Source organism: Eurosta solidaginis, chromosome 1 (assembly GCF_040869045.1).
Source record: "Eurosta solidaginis isolate ZX-2024a chromosome 1, ASM4086904v1, whole genome shotgun sequence".
Lineage (NCBI taxonomy): Eukaryota > Metazoa > Arthropoda > Insecta > Diptera > Tephritidae > Eurosta > Eurosta solidaginis.
The window spans coordinates 396513132-396530815 of NC_090319.1; the positions used below are offsets into that span (position 1 = coordinate 396513132).

At 38.3% G+C, this 17684-nt stretch overlaps 1 protein-coding gene across 2 annotated transcripts in view; it reads right to left on the reverse strand.

Annotated features, from left to right (window-relative positions):
- Nucleotides 1-746: 746 nt before the first annotated feature.
- Nucleotides 747-17684, reverse strand: part of LOC137238566 (mitochondrial import inner membrane translocase subunit TIM44) — a 42346-nt gene continuing 25408 nt past the window's right edge. For both annotated transcript variants that reach the window (XM_067763733.1, XM_067763732.1), the window contains exon 4: nucleotides 747-2356. In XM_067763733.1, coding sequence (XP_067619834.1) covers nucleotides 1692-2356 — 665 coding nt within the window. In that variant the 3' untranslated portion in view covers nucleotides 747-1691. The remainder of the gene's footprint in view (nucleotides 2357-17684) is intronic.

The window sequence follows — 17684 nt, forward strand, 5'->3', positions numbered from 1 at the left end:
TATAACCGCCCTAAAAAGATTATTTTCCGGCAAACACAGCAAAACCATTACTTCAGTCCGGGGTCAGGTGACGGACCCGGATGGGGTTCAATACCTTCCCGGAGCAGGAGAGTATGGCGCAGTCCCGCTGCAAGGAGCTGCTGAGAGGATGACAATTTGTGGGAGGGACACAACAAATTAAATGGGGTTACACTGAAATGACAGTCCTTGGTCGGGAAAAATCCAGAGTCGCTCCGGTACATAGAGCTGACTGCCTTGGGAAGCGAAGATCAAGCCTCATCACAGAGAGCAGGCTTTGTTGGTTTTTGGCTATGAGCTGGTCACAGCTTTCTATCTTTATATATGTAAAAGCACCGCTTTCTGCTTCCATATTGGGAATGCTTGGATTGGAACAAAGTTCTTAAAAATAAATAAATTTAAGGCGCGTTAACCTCCGAAGAGATTTTAGGACAAGCTTCTCTTCCAATTTGCATCGTGCTCCTTTTAATTTTTTTCTACAATTTAGAGGGACGGGACCTACATGTTTCATGGCAAAAATACACTCTCGAGTGCTTGCCAAATCATTGCCGAGGGGCGACCCCGCTTAGATAAACTTTCTTCTGATTGAATAAATTTGTTTCTAAATTTTTGATATTGCTTTCCCGTGGTGTGAACCCAGGATCCTCGGTGCGGTAGGCGGAGCACGCTACCACCATACCACGGCGGCCGAACAAAGTTCTTAGCTTAAAATATTAAGAAACTACTAGTTTTAAAAATATAGTCAATGCAGTTCTTTAATTTTTTAAATTAGTTATGTACAACGCTTGATTTATTTGTCGACTTAATTTTATATCCTCAAAATACCAACAGTAGCAGAAGTTTAAAGTGTGTCAGCAATTTGCATTCGCGAAATACTTTTTTCAAATATACGTTATCTAAACAGCAACGTCCTTTAATGAAAGCTTTCCGCCAATGAAAAAATCACATTAATTCATTCAATAAATGGTTCACATAAGATTTATTCGGCCAGAAATCCAGCACGAATTGTATAGTATCAAAATTTATTCAAAAGGCCGTCTTATGTAAAAGTGTCTGCCCTGTATGCACTTTTTCTATGAAACGAACACAAAACAATTCTCTTATTTGCCGTAGTCAATATAACTCGTCAAATAAAATTAACGTCCACCGATTTCTAGGGCAATAATTCATTCTGTCGAAGCTTAACAGGGCAGAAAATGACTTTTCTGCGTTTTTGAAATGCACCTTTTTACGGAACGAACATGTGTACATTTGGTTTGAGGTTTTGCCTTTATATTGCAATCGAACGCGAAAACATGAGGGGCAATAAAAATGCATCTTTTTTGCTATAACATATTAAAACCCAGCAGTAAATTTTCTCTGAATGCTTTCGTATTATCCCTCATGAGACATAATTGAAAATTGTTACGCGAACGCGAAACCAGCAGTCTTGCAAGTTTGATTGAAATATGTACTGACTCTTTTGTTAAATCGTAAATATATATATATACATATATACCTACATATATATTTGTAAATAAAATAATCAAACCTGAATCACATTCCGCTGACTTCCTGATTGCAAATTCCTGCTGGAAAAATTTCCTCCAGGATTAGTCTGCAACATGTTGATATTAAAACTTGGGAACACTAAACGATATCTAATTAAAAACTAATTAACAAGAAACAGCTAACTAAACAAATTGCTCTTGGCTATTGGCGGAGAGTTCCATGAGTCTCCACGCAGCTTTTGAATTTAATTCATTTGGATCACGACAAAGAACCCATACATAATTCACGCGCATCACTTTGTCAGGGTCACCTTCGACCACGTGATGGCTACGGTCACGCACGCACATTATTTGCTGTGCCTGAAATGTGACTATCAGCACAGGTCCTTGGTCCATGACTTTTCCCATTGCTAGGTCTATATTTTCAATATCAAGGATCTTAGAATCCAAGTACATACCACTTTTAATGGCTTGGCTGATAGGAGTAGCTATGATATTATAAGTGCTTTCAAAGCACCAATCCTTTAGGATTTCTAAATTTCCTCGAACCATTGCTTCTAAAATATTTGGTATAATGTCAGTTTCACAGTCACGCAAGAATTGTTTCTGATCGAAATTCGGATCAATTCTACAGAGTTCTGTTAGAGTTTCAGACAGTTCTGTCTTGGAAAAAAGGCCACCCATAACGTCCGAAACTTTATCAGTCAGTAGTCGGGAAGCGCGTATTACAGGATTTTCTGACTCGTCGTATTTAAGCTTCCAGTCAAGTACTTTGTTTACATAAGCGTTGTTGTTTTTGAAATCTTCCCATGATTGATAGAACTTTGAATCTTTGTGTAACTCCACACCTGTTGAAATTGAAAAAAAAAAGAAAATACATTTAAATTCGTTCTTTTCAAATTGCTTTACATACACACTTTCTAGTGTGCCTGAGATTTTGCGGGGCTATCGACTTACAAAAAGCAAAAAACGCCATTTTAGTACTATTCAAAAAATCTTCAGCTGTTATATGGAATTGCGAAATCAGTTTTTAACCCTTTCGCCTTAACATCCCGCCATAAAAAATTCTGATGTACTATTAAAGCTTAATCAATTCCAGATCATATTTGTTGAATTAACAAATCGGTTAAAAATGGCATAACTATATCAAATTTGGTAAAGTGATACAGCTGCATTAAGAATAACTTGTCCGATTACGAAATTAAACTTTTTGCATTACCCTGGATCACCACTATTTTTTATACTCAGTTGAGCAGAGCTCACAGAGTATATTAACTTTGTTCGCATAACGGTAATCCGTAACGGCATAAACTAATCTAGATATAGACTTCTATATATCAAAATGATCTGGGCGAAAAAAGCAATTTATTTAGCCATGTCCGTCCGTCCGTCCGTCTGTCCGTCCGTCCGTAAACACGATAACTTGAGTAAACTTGGAGGTATCTTGATGATGGTATGTAGGTTCCTGGGCACTCATCTCAGATCGCTATTTAAAATGAACGAAATCGGACTATAACCACGCCCACTTTTTCGATATCGAAAATTTCGAAAAACACAAAAAGTGTGATAATTCATTACCAAAGAGGAATAAAGCAATGAAACTTGGTAGGGGGGTTGATCTTATGACGTAGAATATAAAATTAGTAAAATTTTGGACTATGGGCGTGGCGCCGGCCACTTTTAAAAGAAGGTAATTTAAAAGTTCAGCAAGCTGTAATTTGGCAGTCGTTGAAGATATCATGATGAAATTTGGCAGGAACGTTACTCCTATTACTATATGGGTGCCAAACAAAAATTAGCGAAATCGGATGACGAACACGTCAACTTTAAACATTTTTTTTCTTTAAGTAAAATTTTAACAAAAAATTTAATATCTTTACAGTATATAAGTAAATTATGTCAACATTCAACTCCAGTAATGATATGGTGCAACAAAACACAAACATAAAAGAAAATTAAAAAATGGGCGTTGCTCCGCCCTTTTTCATTTAATTTGTCTAGAATACTTTTAATGCCATAAGTCGAACAAAAATTTGCCAATCCTTGTGAAATTTGGTAGGTGCATAGATTCTATGACGATAACTGTTTTCTGTGAAAAAGGGCGAAATCGGTTGAAGCCACGCCCAGTTTTTATACACAGTCGGCCGTATGTTCTTCCGCTCGGCCGTTAACACGATAGCTTGAGCAAAAATCGATATATCTTTACAAAACTTAGTTCACGTACTTATCTGAAGTCACTTTATCTTGATATAAAATATGGCCGAAATCCAACTATGACCACGCCCACTTTTGCGATATCGAAAATTACGAAAAATTTAAAAATTGCCATAATTCTGTACCAAATATGAACAAAGAGATGAAACATGGTAATTGGATTGGTTTATTGACGCAAAATATAACTTTAGAAAAAACTTTGTAAAATGGGTGTGACACCTACCATATTAAGTGGAAGAAAATAAAAAAGTTTTGCAGGGCGAAATCAAAAGCCCTTGTAATCTTGGCAGGAATACTGTTCGTGGTATTACATATATAAATAAATAACAATCAGCCTAAATGAGTTCCAAGCAGCCTTTTCATCGGGTGATAGTAACGTCCCGAATGTTGAGCTCTGTAGTAGTTTTCGGATTTGTGGACCATCGAAAACACCTTCAGAAATTTTTGAAGCGGATAATTTTGGAAATATTGTTTGAATATAATCGAATGCTTTTTCATTTTTGTTTAGCGCCTTAACAAAATTCTAGACTAATCCAAGCTTGATGTGTAATGGCGGAAAAATCACATTCTCCTTTTTTATTAGAGCATCATATTTTAAAATATATTTACAGCTATCACAATTTGAATTTGGCGTCCAATATTGGCTCAAATTCTCAACATCTATTTTAAAATAATCCTTATATGAATTTTGTAGTGTAAAGACCACATACATAACAAAATATATTCGGATCATTTTTGCAGACAAATTTTCTACTGTTATTATTCCTTTTTTTAAAATCCACTAACCAATTAATAGTTTTTTACTGTTGTTGACAACTTGACTTTTCGCGATCAGGAATGCTAGTCAAATAACATTGAATGAACTAAATGAATTACTTTAAATAGTCGCAGGCCACTTCGATTTTCAAAAGTATGTATCTTTTTTTTACTCAGTTGAGCAGAGCTCACAGAGTATAATAACTTTGATTTGATAACGGTTGGTTGTACAGGTATAAAGGAATTGAGATAGATATAGACTTCCATATATCAAAATCATCACTATCGAAAAAAAATTTGATTGAGCCATGTCCGTCCGTCCGTCCGCTAACACGATAACTTGAGTAAATTTTGAGGCATCTTGATGAAATTTGGTATGTAGGTTCCTGGGCACTCATCTCAGATCGCAATTTAAAATGAACGAAATCGGACTATAACCACGCCCACTTTTTCGATATCGAAAATTTCGAAAAACACAAAAAGTGCGATAATTCATTACCAAAGACGGATAAAGCGATGAAACTTGGTAGGTGAGTTGAAATTATGCCGCAGAATAGAAAATTAGTAAATTTTTGGACAATGGGCGTGGCACCGCCCACTTTTAAAAGAAGGTAATTTAAAAGTTTTTCAAGCTGTAATTTGGCAGTCGTTGAAGATATCCTGATGAAATTTGACAGGAACGTTACTCCTATTACTATATGTATGCTTAATAAAAATTAGTGCAATCGGAGAACGACCACGGCCACTTTAAAAAAAAATTTTTTTAAGTCAAATTTTAACAAAAAATTTTATATCTTTACAGTATATAAGTAAACTATGTCAACATTCAACTCCAGTAATGACATGGTGCAACAAAATACAAAAATAAAAGAAAATTTCAAAATGGGCGTGGCTCCGCCCTTTCTCATTTAATTTGTCTAGAATACTTTTAATGCCATAAGTCGAACAAAAATTTACCAATCCTTGTGAAATTAGGTAGGGGCTTAGATTCTAGGACGATAACTGTTTTCTGTGAAAAAGGGCGGAATCGGTTGAAGCCACGCCCAGTTTTTATACACAGTCGACCATCTGTCCTTCCGCTCGGCCGTTGACACGATAACTTGAGCAAAAATCGATATATCTTTACTAAACTCAGTTCACGTAATTATCTGAACTCACTTTGTATTGGTGTAGAAAATGGCCGAAATCCGACTATGACCACGCCCACTTTTTCGATTTCGAAAAATTAAAAAAATGCCATAATTCTATACCAAATACGAAAAAAGGGATGAAACATGGTAATTGGATTGGTTTATTGGCGCAAAATATAACTTTAGAAAAAAACTTTGTAAAATGGGTGTGACACCAACCATATTAAGTAGAAGAAAATGAAAAAGTTCTGCAGGGCGAAATCAAAAGCGCTTGGAATTATGGCAGGAATACTGTTCGTGGTATTACATATATAAATAAATTAGCGGTACCCGACAGATGATGTTCTGGGTCACCTTGGTCCACATTTTGGTCGATATCTCGAAAACACCCTCACATATACAACTAAGTGCCACTCCCTTCTAAAACCCTCAGAAGTAAGGTCCACTCACTTTAAAAATACTCATTATCACCTTTTATTTGATACCCATATCGTACAAACAAATTCTAGAGTCACCCCTGGTCCACCTTTATGGCGATATCTGGAAAAGGCGTCCACCTATAGAACTAAGGAACACTCCCTTTTAAAATACTCATTATCACCTTTCGTTTGATACCCATATTGTACAAACGCATTCTAGAGTCAACCCTGGTCCACCTTTATAACGATATCTCGAAAAGGCGTCCACCTATAGAACTAAGGCCCACTCCCTTTTAAAATACTCATTAACACCTTTTTTGATACCCATATCGTACAAACAAATTCTAGAGTCACCCCTGGTCCACCTTTATGGCGATATCTCGAAAAGGCGTCCACCTATAGAACTAAGGTCCACTCCCTTTTAAAATACTCATTAAGACCTTTCATTTGATACCCATATCGTACAAACAAATTCTAGGGTCACCCCTGGCCACCTTAATGGCGATATCTCGAAAAGGCGTCCACCCATAGAACTAAGGCCCACTCCCTTTTAAAATACTCATATTAACACCTTTCGTTTGATACCAATATTGTACAAACGCATTCTAGAGTCACCCCTGGTCCACCTTTATGGCGAGCTAAGAACCACAAAAGTAAGGCCCACTCCCTTTTAAAATACTCATTAAAACCTTTCATTTGATACCCATATCGTATAAACAAATTCTAGATTCCCCCCTGGTCCACCTTTATGGCGATATCTCGAAAAGGCGTCCACCTATAGAACTAAGGCCCACTCCCTTTTAAAATACTCATTAACATCTTTCATTTGATACCCATATCGTACAAACGCATTCTAGAGTCACCCCAGGTCCACCTTAATGGCGATATCTCGAAAAGGCGTCCACCTATAGAACTAAGGCCCACGCCCTTTTAAAAAACTCATTAACACTTTTCATTTGATACCCACATCGTACAAACAAATTCTAGAGTCACCCCTGGTCCACCTTTATGGCGATATCTCGAAAAGACGTCCACCTCTAGAGTCACCCCTGGTCCACCTTCATGGCGATATCTCGAAAAGGCGTCCACCTATAGAACTAAGGCCCACGCGCTTTTGAAATACTCATTAACACCTTTGATTTGATACCCATATCGTACAAACAAATTCTAGAGTTACGCCTGGTCCACCTTTATGGCGATATCTCGAAAAGGCGTAAACCCATAAAACTAAGGCCCACTCCCTTTTAAAATATTCATTAACACCTTTCGTTTGATACCAATATTGTACAAACGCATTCTAGAGTCACCCCTGGTCCACCTTTATGGCGATATCTCGAAAAGACGTCCACCTATATAGCGAAGCCCAACACCCTTTTAAAATACTCATTAACACCTTTCATTTGATACCCATATCGTACATACAAATTCTAGAGTCAGCCCTGGTCCACCTTTATAGCGATATCTCGAAAAGGCGTCCACCTGTAGAACTAAGGCCCACGCCCTTTTAAAATGCACATAAACACCTTTCATTTGATACCCATATCGTACAAACAAATTCTAGAGTCACCCCTGCTCCACCTTTATGGCGATATCTCGAAAAGGCGTCCACCTATAGAACTAAGGCCCACGCGCTTTTGAAATACTCATTAACACCTTTCATTTGATACCCATATTGTACAAACAAATTCTAGAGTTACGCCTGGTCCACCTTTATAGCGATATCTCGAAAAGGCGTCCACCCATAGAACTAAGGCCCACTCCCTTTTAAAATACTCATTAACACCTTTCGTTTGATACCAATATTGTACAAACGCATTCTAGAGTCACCCCTGGTCCACCTTTATGGCGATATCTCGAAAAGGCGTGCACCTATAGAACTAAGGCCCACGCACTTTTAAAATACTCATTAAAACCTTTCATTTGATACCCATATCGTATAAACAAATTCTAGAGTCACCCCTGGTCCACCTTTATGGCGATATCTCGAAAAGGCGTCCACCTATAGAATTAAGGCCCACGCGCTTTTGAAATACTCATTAACACCTTTCATTTGATACCCATATCGTACAAACAAATTCTAGAGTTACGCCTGGTCCACCTTTATGGCTATATCTCGAAAAGGCGTCCACCCATAGAACTAACGCCCACTCCCTTTTAAAATACTCATTAACACCTTTCGTTTGATACCAATATTGTACAAACGCATTCTAGAGTCACCCCTGGTCCACCTCTATGGCGATATCTCGAAAAGGCGTGCACCTATAGAACTAAGGCCCACTCCCTTTTAAAATACTCATTAAGACCTTTCATTTGATACCCATATCGTACAAACAAATTCTAGAGTCACCCCTGGTCCACCTTTATGGCGATATCTCGTAAAGGCGTCCACCTATAGAACTAAGGCCCAATGCCTTTAAAAATACTCATTAACACCTTTCGTTTGATACCAATATTGTACGAACGCATTCTAGAGTCACCCCTGGTCCACCTCTATGGCGATATCTCGTAAAGGCGTGCACCTATAGAACTAAGGCCCACTCCCTTTTAAAATACTCATTAACACCTTTCGTTTGATACCAATATTGTACAAACGCATTCTAGAGTCACCCCTGGTCCACCTTTATGGCGATATCTCGAAAAGGCGTGCACCTATAGAACTAAGGCCCACGCACTTTTAAAATACTCATTAAAACCTTTCATTTGATACCCATATCGTATAAACAAATTCTAGAGTCACCCCTGGTCCACCTTTATGGCGATATCTCGAAAAGGCGTCCACCTATAGAATTAAGGCCCACGCGCTTTTGAAATACTCATTAACACCTTTCATTTGATACCCATATCGTACAAACAAATTCTAGAGTTACGCCTGGTCCACCTTTATGGCGATATCTCGAAAAGGCGTCCACCCATAGAACTAAGGCCCACTCCTTTTTAAAATGCTCATAAACACCTTTCATTTGATACCCATATTGTACAAACAAATTCTAGAGTCAGCCCTGGTCCACCTTTATGGCTATATCTCGAAAAGGCGTCCACCCATAGTACTAACGCCCACTCCCTTTTAAAATGCTCATAAACACCTTTCATTTGATACCCATATTGTACAAACAAATTCTAGAGTCAGCCCTGGTCCACGTTTATGGCGATATCTCGTAAAGGCGTCCACCTATAGAACTAAGGCCCAATCCCTTTAAAAATACTCATTAAGACCTTTCATTTGATACCCATATCGTACAAACAAATTCTAGAGTCACCCCTGGTCCACCTTTATGGCGATATCTCGTAAAGGCGTCCACCTATAGAACTAAGGCCCAATGCCTTTAAAAATACTCATTAACACCTTTCATTTGATACCCATATCGTACAAACAAATTCTAGAGTCAGCCCTGGTCCACCTTTATGGCGATATCTCGAAAAGGCGTCCACCCATAGAACTAAGGCCCACTCCTTTTTAAAATACTCATTAACACCTTTCGTTTGATACCAATATTGTATAAACGCATTCTAGAGTCACCCCTGGTCCAAATTTATGGCGATATCTCGAAAAGGCGTCCACCTATAGAACTAAGGCCCACTCCCTTTTAAAATACTCATTAACACCTTTCGTTTGATACCAGTATTGTACAAACGCATTCTAGAGTCACTCCTGGTCCACCTTTATGGCGATATCTCGAAATGGCGTCCACCTATAGAACTAAGGCCCACTCCCTTTTAAAATACTCATTAACGCCTTTCATTTGATACCCATATCGTACAAACAAATTCTATAGTCACCCCTGCTCCACCTTTATGGCAATATCTCGAAGAGGCGTCCACATATAGAACTAAGTCCACGCACTTTTAAAATACTCATTAAAACCTTTCATTTGATACCCATATCGTATAAACAAATTCTAGAGTCACCCCTGGTCCACCTTTATGGCGATATCTCGAAAAGGCGTGCACCTATAGAACTAAGGCCCACGCACTTTTAAAATACTCATTAAAACCTTTCATTTGATACCCATATCGTATAAACAAATTCTAGAGTCACCCCTGGTCCACCTTTATGGCGATATCTCGAAAAGGCGTCCACCTATAGAATTAAGGCCCACGCGCTTTTGAAATACTCATTAACACCTTTCATTTGATACCCATATCGTACAAACAAATTCTAGAGTTACGCCTGGTCCACCTTTATGGCTATATCTCGAAAAGGCGTCCACCCATAGAACTAACGCCCACTCCCTTTTAAAATGCTCATAAACACCTTTCATTTGATACCCATATTGTACAAACAAATTCTAGAGTCAGCCCTGGTCCACGTTTATGGCGATATCTCGTAAAGGCGTCCACCTATAGAACTAAGGCCCAATCCCTTTAAAAATACTCATTAAGACCTTTCATTTGATACCCATATCGTACAAACAAATTCTAGAGTCACCCCTGGTCCACCTTTATGGCGATATCTCGTAAAGGCGTCCACCTATAGAACTAAGGCCCAATGCCTTTAAAAATACTCATTAACACCTTTCATTTGATACCCATATCGTACAAACAAATTCTAGAGTCACCCCTGGTCCACCTTTATGGCGATATCTCGAAAAGGCGTCCACCCATAGAACTAAGGCCCATTCCTTTTTAAAATACTCATTAACACCTTTCGTTTGATACCAATATTGTATAAACGCATTCTAGAGTCACCCCTGGTCCAAATTTATGGCGATATCTCGAAAAGGCGTCCACCTATAGAACTAAGGCCCACTCCCTTTTAAAATACTCATTAACACCTTTCGTTTGATACCAGTATTGTACAAACGCATTCTAGAGTCACTCCTGGTCCACCTTTATGGCGATATCTCGAAATGGCGTCCACCTATAGAACTAAGGCCCACTCCCTTTTAAAATACTCATTAACGCCTTTCATTTGATACCCATATCGTACAAACAAATTCTATAGTCACCCCTGGTCCACCTTTATGGCAATATCTCGAAGAGGCGTCCACATATAGAACTAAGTCCACGCCTTTTAAAATTCTCATTAACATCTTTCATTTGATACCCATATCGTACAAACAAATTCTAGATTCATCACTGGTCCACCTTTATGGCGATATCCCTAAATGGCGTCCACCTATAGAACTATGGCCCACTCCCTCTTAAAGTGCTCTTTAATACCTTCAATTTGATACACATGTCATACAAACACATTCCAGGGTTACCCTAGGTTCATTTTCCTACGTGTTGATTTTCCTTATCCATAGCTCTCAGCTGAGTATGTAATGTTCGGTTACATCCGAATTTAGCGTTCCTTACTTGTTTTTCGTTAAGTTTGTCACAATCGGCGACAATATTCCATACAGGGCAGGCATCTAATGAGTCTGTAAATTTTTTAACCACTACCTGCGAAAGGGTTTGAAAAAAAGGGGTTTTCAAAAAAACTTCATATGCTATGGGAAATGGCCTGCGCAGGCTGGGATGTTCAATAGGTAGGTATAACAGTTTCTATGACGGAGTGATAATTTGATTTTTTTGTTTTTATGATTTAAGCATTCTAAAACATCGCAAGAAATGCCTCAAGGAAAAAGTTGTATATATTTGATAACAAATATATATGACCATACTTCTTTCTTACGAAACCCCGCGTTGGCAACTTAAATTTTCCATACAGTATGAGGCATTTTTTTTTATGATCTGCGTTTTGCCTTAAGAAAAATTGACGGGGAAAAATTTCTTCCGTGTCATTATGGAGTTTTCTCATTTCTGGCGATGCCCGTAGTAAGCTTTAAAAGGACAAAGTTTCGCAAAATGTCATGCCTAAATAATTTGTTTGTCAAAAACAATAATAGGCTCGATATGCAAAATTTTCGTTAAATTGGGTATTTTCACTTTATTGTCAATAAAACCAACATTTATTCATGTATTTTCACGAAATAAGGTTTCAATTATTTATAATGTTTACAGTTTTAAGGCCGTGAAATAAAAATGGTAAGTTTTTAAAACCTTCGATTTTTTATGAATTTTTGAAAAATAAAAAAATGTTCGATTTTGCAAAAAAAAATTTTTTTTTTACATTTTTATGTGAATAACTCCACAACCGTCGATCATATAAAAAAATTTTCTTATCAGACTTGAAGAAATTTTGCGGTGAATCCATTGGTGTTTCTCTCAACGAATTTAGATAAGTAATTTCCAAGATATGATAAAATAAATGGAAAGACCTCCGTGAAAATTCGTGATTTTAGAAAAAGAAAAAAAAAATCGTATCCATAGAATTTAAAATTTTGGGTGTTTTTGTACTTAGGGGGCCGTAATACATCGAAATTAAATAGTTAGACTTCAAAGTAATTTCTCTTGATGACTATAGTGTTACATGTGCTGTACAGGGACGATATACGAAATGAAGCTGTATAACTTTACCAAATTTGCTATTGATTGAGCTTCACTACCTAAAACCAAATAAAAAAAATAAATAAATGAATGTAAGGCGCGATAACCTCCGAAGAGATCTAAGGCCGAGCTTCTCTTCCAATTTGCGTCGTGCTCCTCTTGATTTTCCCTAGAAATTGGCCGGACGGGACCTACATGTTTTATGCCGACTCCGAACGGCATCTGCAAGGCAGATGAGTTTTCACTGAGAGATTTTCATGGCAGAAATAAACCCGGAGCGCTTGCCAAACAATGCCGAGGGGCGACCCCGCTTAGAAAAATTTTCTTCTAATTGAAAAACCTTATTTCTAAAATTTTGATGTTGGTTTGCCCGGGGTGCGAACCCAGGGCATACGGTGTGATAGGCGGAGCACGCTACCATCACACCACGGTGGCCGCCTAAAATCAAATAATTCTTATTAATTGATGTATTTTGCACCAAATCCCGATGCGATGCTGAATTGTGCTTTATTTCTCACATGGGTTTAGAAATAGCCCATAATCTTGGTCTGATTAAGAAACATTATATGGTAGAATTTTAGCGCGAAAGAAGATCTTTATTGTTGGAGTGAAAATCGTTTTCGCAGTTCTACGTAAAAAACTGGAGATTTTTTGGATAGTACGTGGCTTTTTCATGTTTTGTAAAAGTCGATAGCTTCGCGAACTCTCAGACACAATACATTTTTATTTTATTTTTACCATCATAATCTAATTCCTTGGGTTTTTTCAAATAGTAAGTGATAAATATTTTAACACATAATACATAATCAATTATTTTAATACATATGGTTTTCAAAATTTTCAAATACAATGCGGCAGTTCTAAAAGTTATCCACTTTGAGCAAAATTAATTATTACAGCTTATTTCTAGACCATTGTGAATTCATACATTTGGCGAATGTTAAAAAAAAAAAACGTTCACAATAGTAAACAGCCTGGATCACCTGTAAAATCGCTGTTCGATTACTTAAACCACTTGCACATTAGTGTTTTTCAAACAGACGACGGATATGCTGCATTATTTATGTACATATTTTAAAATGTTTGCTTAACTGGCTGCTGAAATTTAATCTATTAACTAGATTTTAGAAATGAATATAAATATGTAGTCTGATTTTCTGTATACACATTTAAAAGAAAAGCTGATTTGAAACACAAATGGGCAATTCATGGCACTTCAATTTAATAAGCGTGAGCAAAAAACAAACCTTTCTTCCATTCTCTGGCCATTCGCGACAGCCGTTCTTCCTGTCAGCTATTATTTGACAGGTAGGTATGGCAATGGAGGAATAGAAAGATTTTTCACTTGTATGAATTCATAATGGTCAAAGGCGTGTGTTTATCGGCCAAGGCGAATCTACTGAATTCACCTTGGTATCGGTTGTGTGGATTGCATTTGCAGGCCGAATACGATGAAATGCGATTTGTAAAAAAAATGTGTCGCATTTCGACTGTGTAAATGTGATATAAGGCCGCCTTTGGGGTAGTTTTTTGTATGGCAACATTGATTTATTATCGTCTAGATAATTTGTAGATATGGCAACAACTGGATTTTGTTTACCCAAGAAACATGGAAAATATATTTCTCCAGCTTTACAGAAATATATATCTAGTTGTAGAGTTGCTATCCAACATTATTTTTTAATTATTCTTAAACTTGATAGTTCCCAAGTTGATATCCAACATAGTTTTCCAATCACTATCCAACCTTTGAAAAGTTTGTAAAATGTATAGTTCTCGAGTTGATCTCCAACGTCTTTTTCGAACTATTCTCCAACCTTTGAGAGAATTTGAGAAATGTATAGTTCCAACATTGGATAACGAGTTGAGATGGAGTTGAAAAAAAATATTCTCCAAGGTGGAACCACCAAAGCCAACAGCTGTTTATTGTGTTGTTGTTGTAGAAGTGCTTCGCCCCATCCAACAGTTTCTACCACTCACAAATTTTTATCATTGTCCTCTAACGGGAGTCGAGGGAAACTTGCACTTTCAACATGGGTGGACCCAGTGAGAAGGGTTTCAAAGGCGTTGGCTCCATATTGCAATTAAATATATGGTTAGTGTCATGTGGGGACAAGTTGTAAGCAGGACATATATTATGTATATCGGGGTTGAGAGAGTTGAACCTGTTACAGTATCCAGATCGAAGTTGAGATAGAGTGATGCGCGTCTCCCTAGGGAGAGTGCTTTTCTTTTCTGCGAGTTCAGGGCATTTATCTTTAAGAACGGGGTGCGCCGTGCAATTCCTGGCATAGAGGTCCGACACCTTTTTTTGGATTTCACTGAGGACCCGTTTGTGTGTTTTTTTCTTCATACGGCTGTGTTCTCAGGTGTCGTATTTGCTCATAATGCTTGCGGAGATGACTTCTTAAGACCCTGGGAGGTGGAGCCCCTTCAATCAGATGTCTGTTGGGATGCCCAGATTTTTGGGTATTCAAAAGAATTCATTTCTCTCCCTAATAGGGAGTAAGAGTTAAGTACAATTGCGGTTGCATGCTTGCCAAAAAGTACATCCTGATCGAACGTCACACCCAGGATTTTTGAGTTTAAGACAGTCAGTAGCGTAATGCCATCGACGTGGACGTCCAATATGGCCGACATTTGCCATGTCCATGTCAGGTTTCGCGAGGCGGAAAAATTGGAGAGATAACTGTTTATTTTATTTCATATGTAGCTCATCGATGGGTGGATCGGGACCTGTGCCCATTATCGTGCAGTCATCAGCGTAGGATACAATGATGACTCCTGGTGGGAAGGGAGCTTCGATATATAGAAATTAACAAAATCGGTACCCCTTCTTTATTTGTTCTGGGTTTAGATGTTACTTTCCTAAATTGCGCTGATACTTTTCGGTCCACCTTTTAAGACTTGGGGGAATGGAGGACCCTTCCAAGTCTTGCACTAACGTGCCGTGACTGACTGCATCAAAAGCTTTTGATAAATCTAGCGCTAAGAGTTAATGGCGTTTAGCGCAGTGGTAGTGCTATGTAGTTTTAGAAAGACATGCTGATGATTTGCAAGACACAGTTTGCAGTGAAATAGGGAAGCAGAATGGTTTCAAGTGTTTTGGCTACTGGCGATAGGAGAGATATTGGACGAAAAAGTTCTCCGATTTTGGCTGGTTTCCCAGGCTTTGTAACGGTACCACCCAGGCAATTTTCCATTTTTTGCAGATGACAAACGTGGACAAGGACAGGGTGAAGACATGCGCTAGATATTTAGATCCCTCTTTGCCAAGTTTTTTAAGCAGCGGCATGGCTATGCCGTCTGGGACTACTGCTTTAGATGGTTTAGCATGAACGATGGCATCTTTAACCCCTTTTGCGATGATGGTAAAAGGGGACACGATGTGTTTATGCTTGTGTGCGCGTCTGTTGGCCCGCCGTCTAGCTTTGTCAACCGTAGAATGCGTTACATATTGTCGGCAGAAAGCGCTCGCGCATTTTTTCGCACCCGAAAGCACTTTATCGCCAAAGGCGATGGATGTTTTGTCGTTGTGCTTAATCGGGTTCGATAGGGACTTTACGGTTGACCATAGCTTACCCACCCCGCAGAGAAGTTACAGTTCTTTAAGTGCTCCTCCCATTTCGCCCGCTTGTGTTCATCCACAAACACTCTGATGCGGTGGTTTATGTCCCTTATTTGGGGGTTCCCACGGTCGTGCCTTCTTATAAGGTCACGTTCTCTTGCTAGAGTTGCGGTCTCCGCTGGAAAGTATGGAGAGCCGTGGACTGAATAGAAACGGCAATAAACTCGAACTTCAGGCACCAGGAATCAGAAGGATTTAACGTGGAAGGGTATGTATTTCATCTTGTTAGCGACGAGACAACAACAAAATTGGAGGAGAAAAACGAAACATCACAGACTTGAACATGAAATTGGCTGCAATATCTGCACAAACGTCGGCAATGGCATCTCAACTGGAATCACAGGAGACACGCATAACATCGAAGATTGAAGCACAAGAAACGCGTATTTCAGAAATATCGACACAGATTACATCTAAGATGGAAGCACAAGAGGAGCGCTTATCATTGCAGGTGGCACAAACAGGAAGCAAGGGTAACATAAAAGTTGGAAGCACAGGATACAAAAATTGTACAGCTCGAGGACAAAATTGATGCCGAGATAGAAGCTTTAAGAGGTCGTATACAGGAGTTGCAAATAAATCGCCCAGCAGTTTCAGCGAGTAATCCAAAGGTAAATACACCATCCTTTGACGGTTCTGTTCCTTTCCAGGTCTTTAAGCTACAGTTTGAGAAGAACGTAGCAGTGAACAACTTGAATGCTGAAGATAAAGTTGCAGCCCTATTCGAAGCATTGAAGGGGCCAGCAGCCGAAATCCTACAGACGATTCCCGAAGGAGAGCGGAACAACAATGAAGCATTGATGGCTGCTGTAGAACGACGTTACGGAAGCGAACACAGGAAACAAAATAATTGACGACAGCATTGCCGAGCTTAAATTAAAGGGCATATATGTATATCAAATACATAAACAAATATATAGATGATATATTCGCTATAATTAAAACTAAGGACGTGGAAGAAATACTTAAAAAATAAAATGTACAGTAGAGAAAGAGAAAAACAAGTTGCCCTTCCTAGATATCGAAGTTATAAAATCGAACCAATCCCGAAAAACTAATTGGTATGCTAAAGCCGTATCATCATCCAGAATGATGAACTACCATTCAAATCAACCATGGATTCAAAAAAAGAACACGTCCATAAGCTTTATAAAGAAAATCTACAATTTAAGTGAACAGGAGTTCATGACCACAAATTTTAGAAAAAATTAAAAATATTTTATATAAGAATGGCTACCCCAATTCATTAATAGACGCATGGATAACAACAACAATTAGTCAAACCAACTGCGCGCAAAGTATCACAGAACAAAAAAATTTAAAAGAAAAGCAAATATATGTATGCAAGCGTCAATTACATACCAGGATTAACGGACAACAAAACATTGTATAGCATCACACGCAACAAACAATATAAAATTTGCGCATAAACCAAATCGAACTTTGAACACAATCTTTACACAAACAAACGACAAAATCGACAAACAACAACAACATAATGTGGTATAAGAAATAAAATGTAATGGGAGCGCAGGAGAAAGTTGCAATCAAATATACATTGGAACGACGAAGCGATCGCTAAGTGTACGAATAAACGAACATAGACTAGACGCCAAAAATAGAAAAACAACAACAGCACTATGCGAACATTTGACCA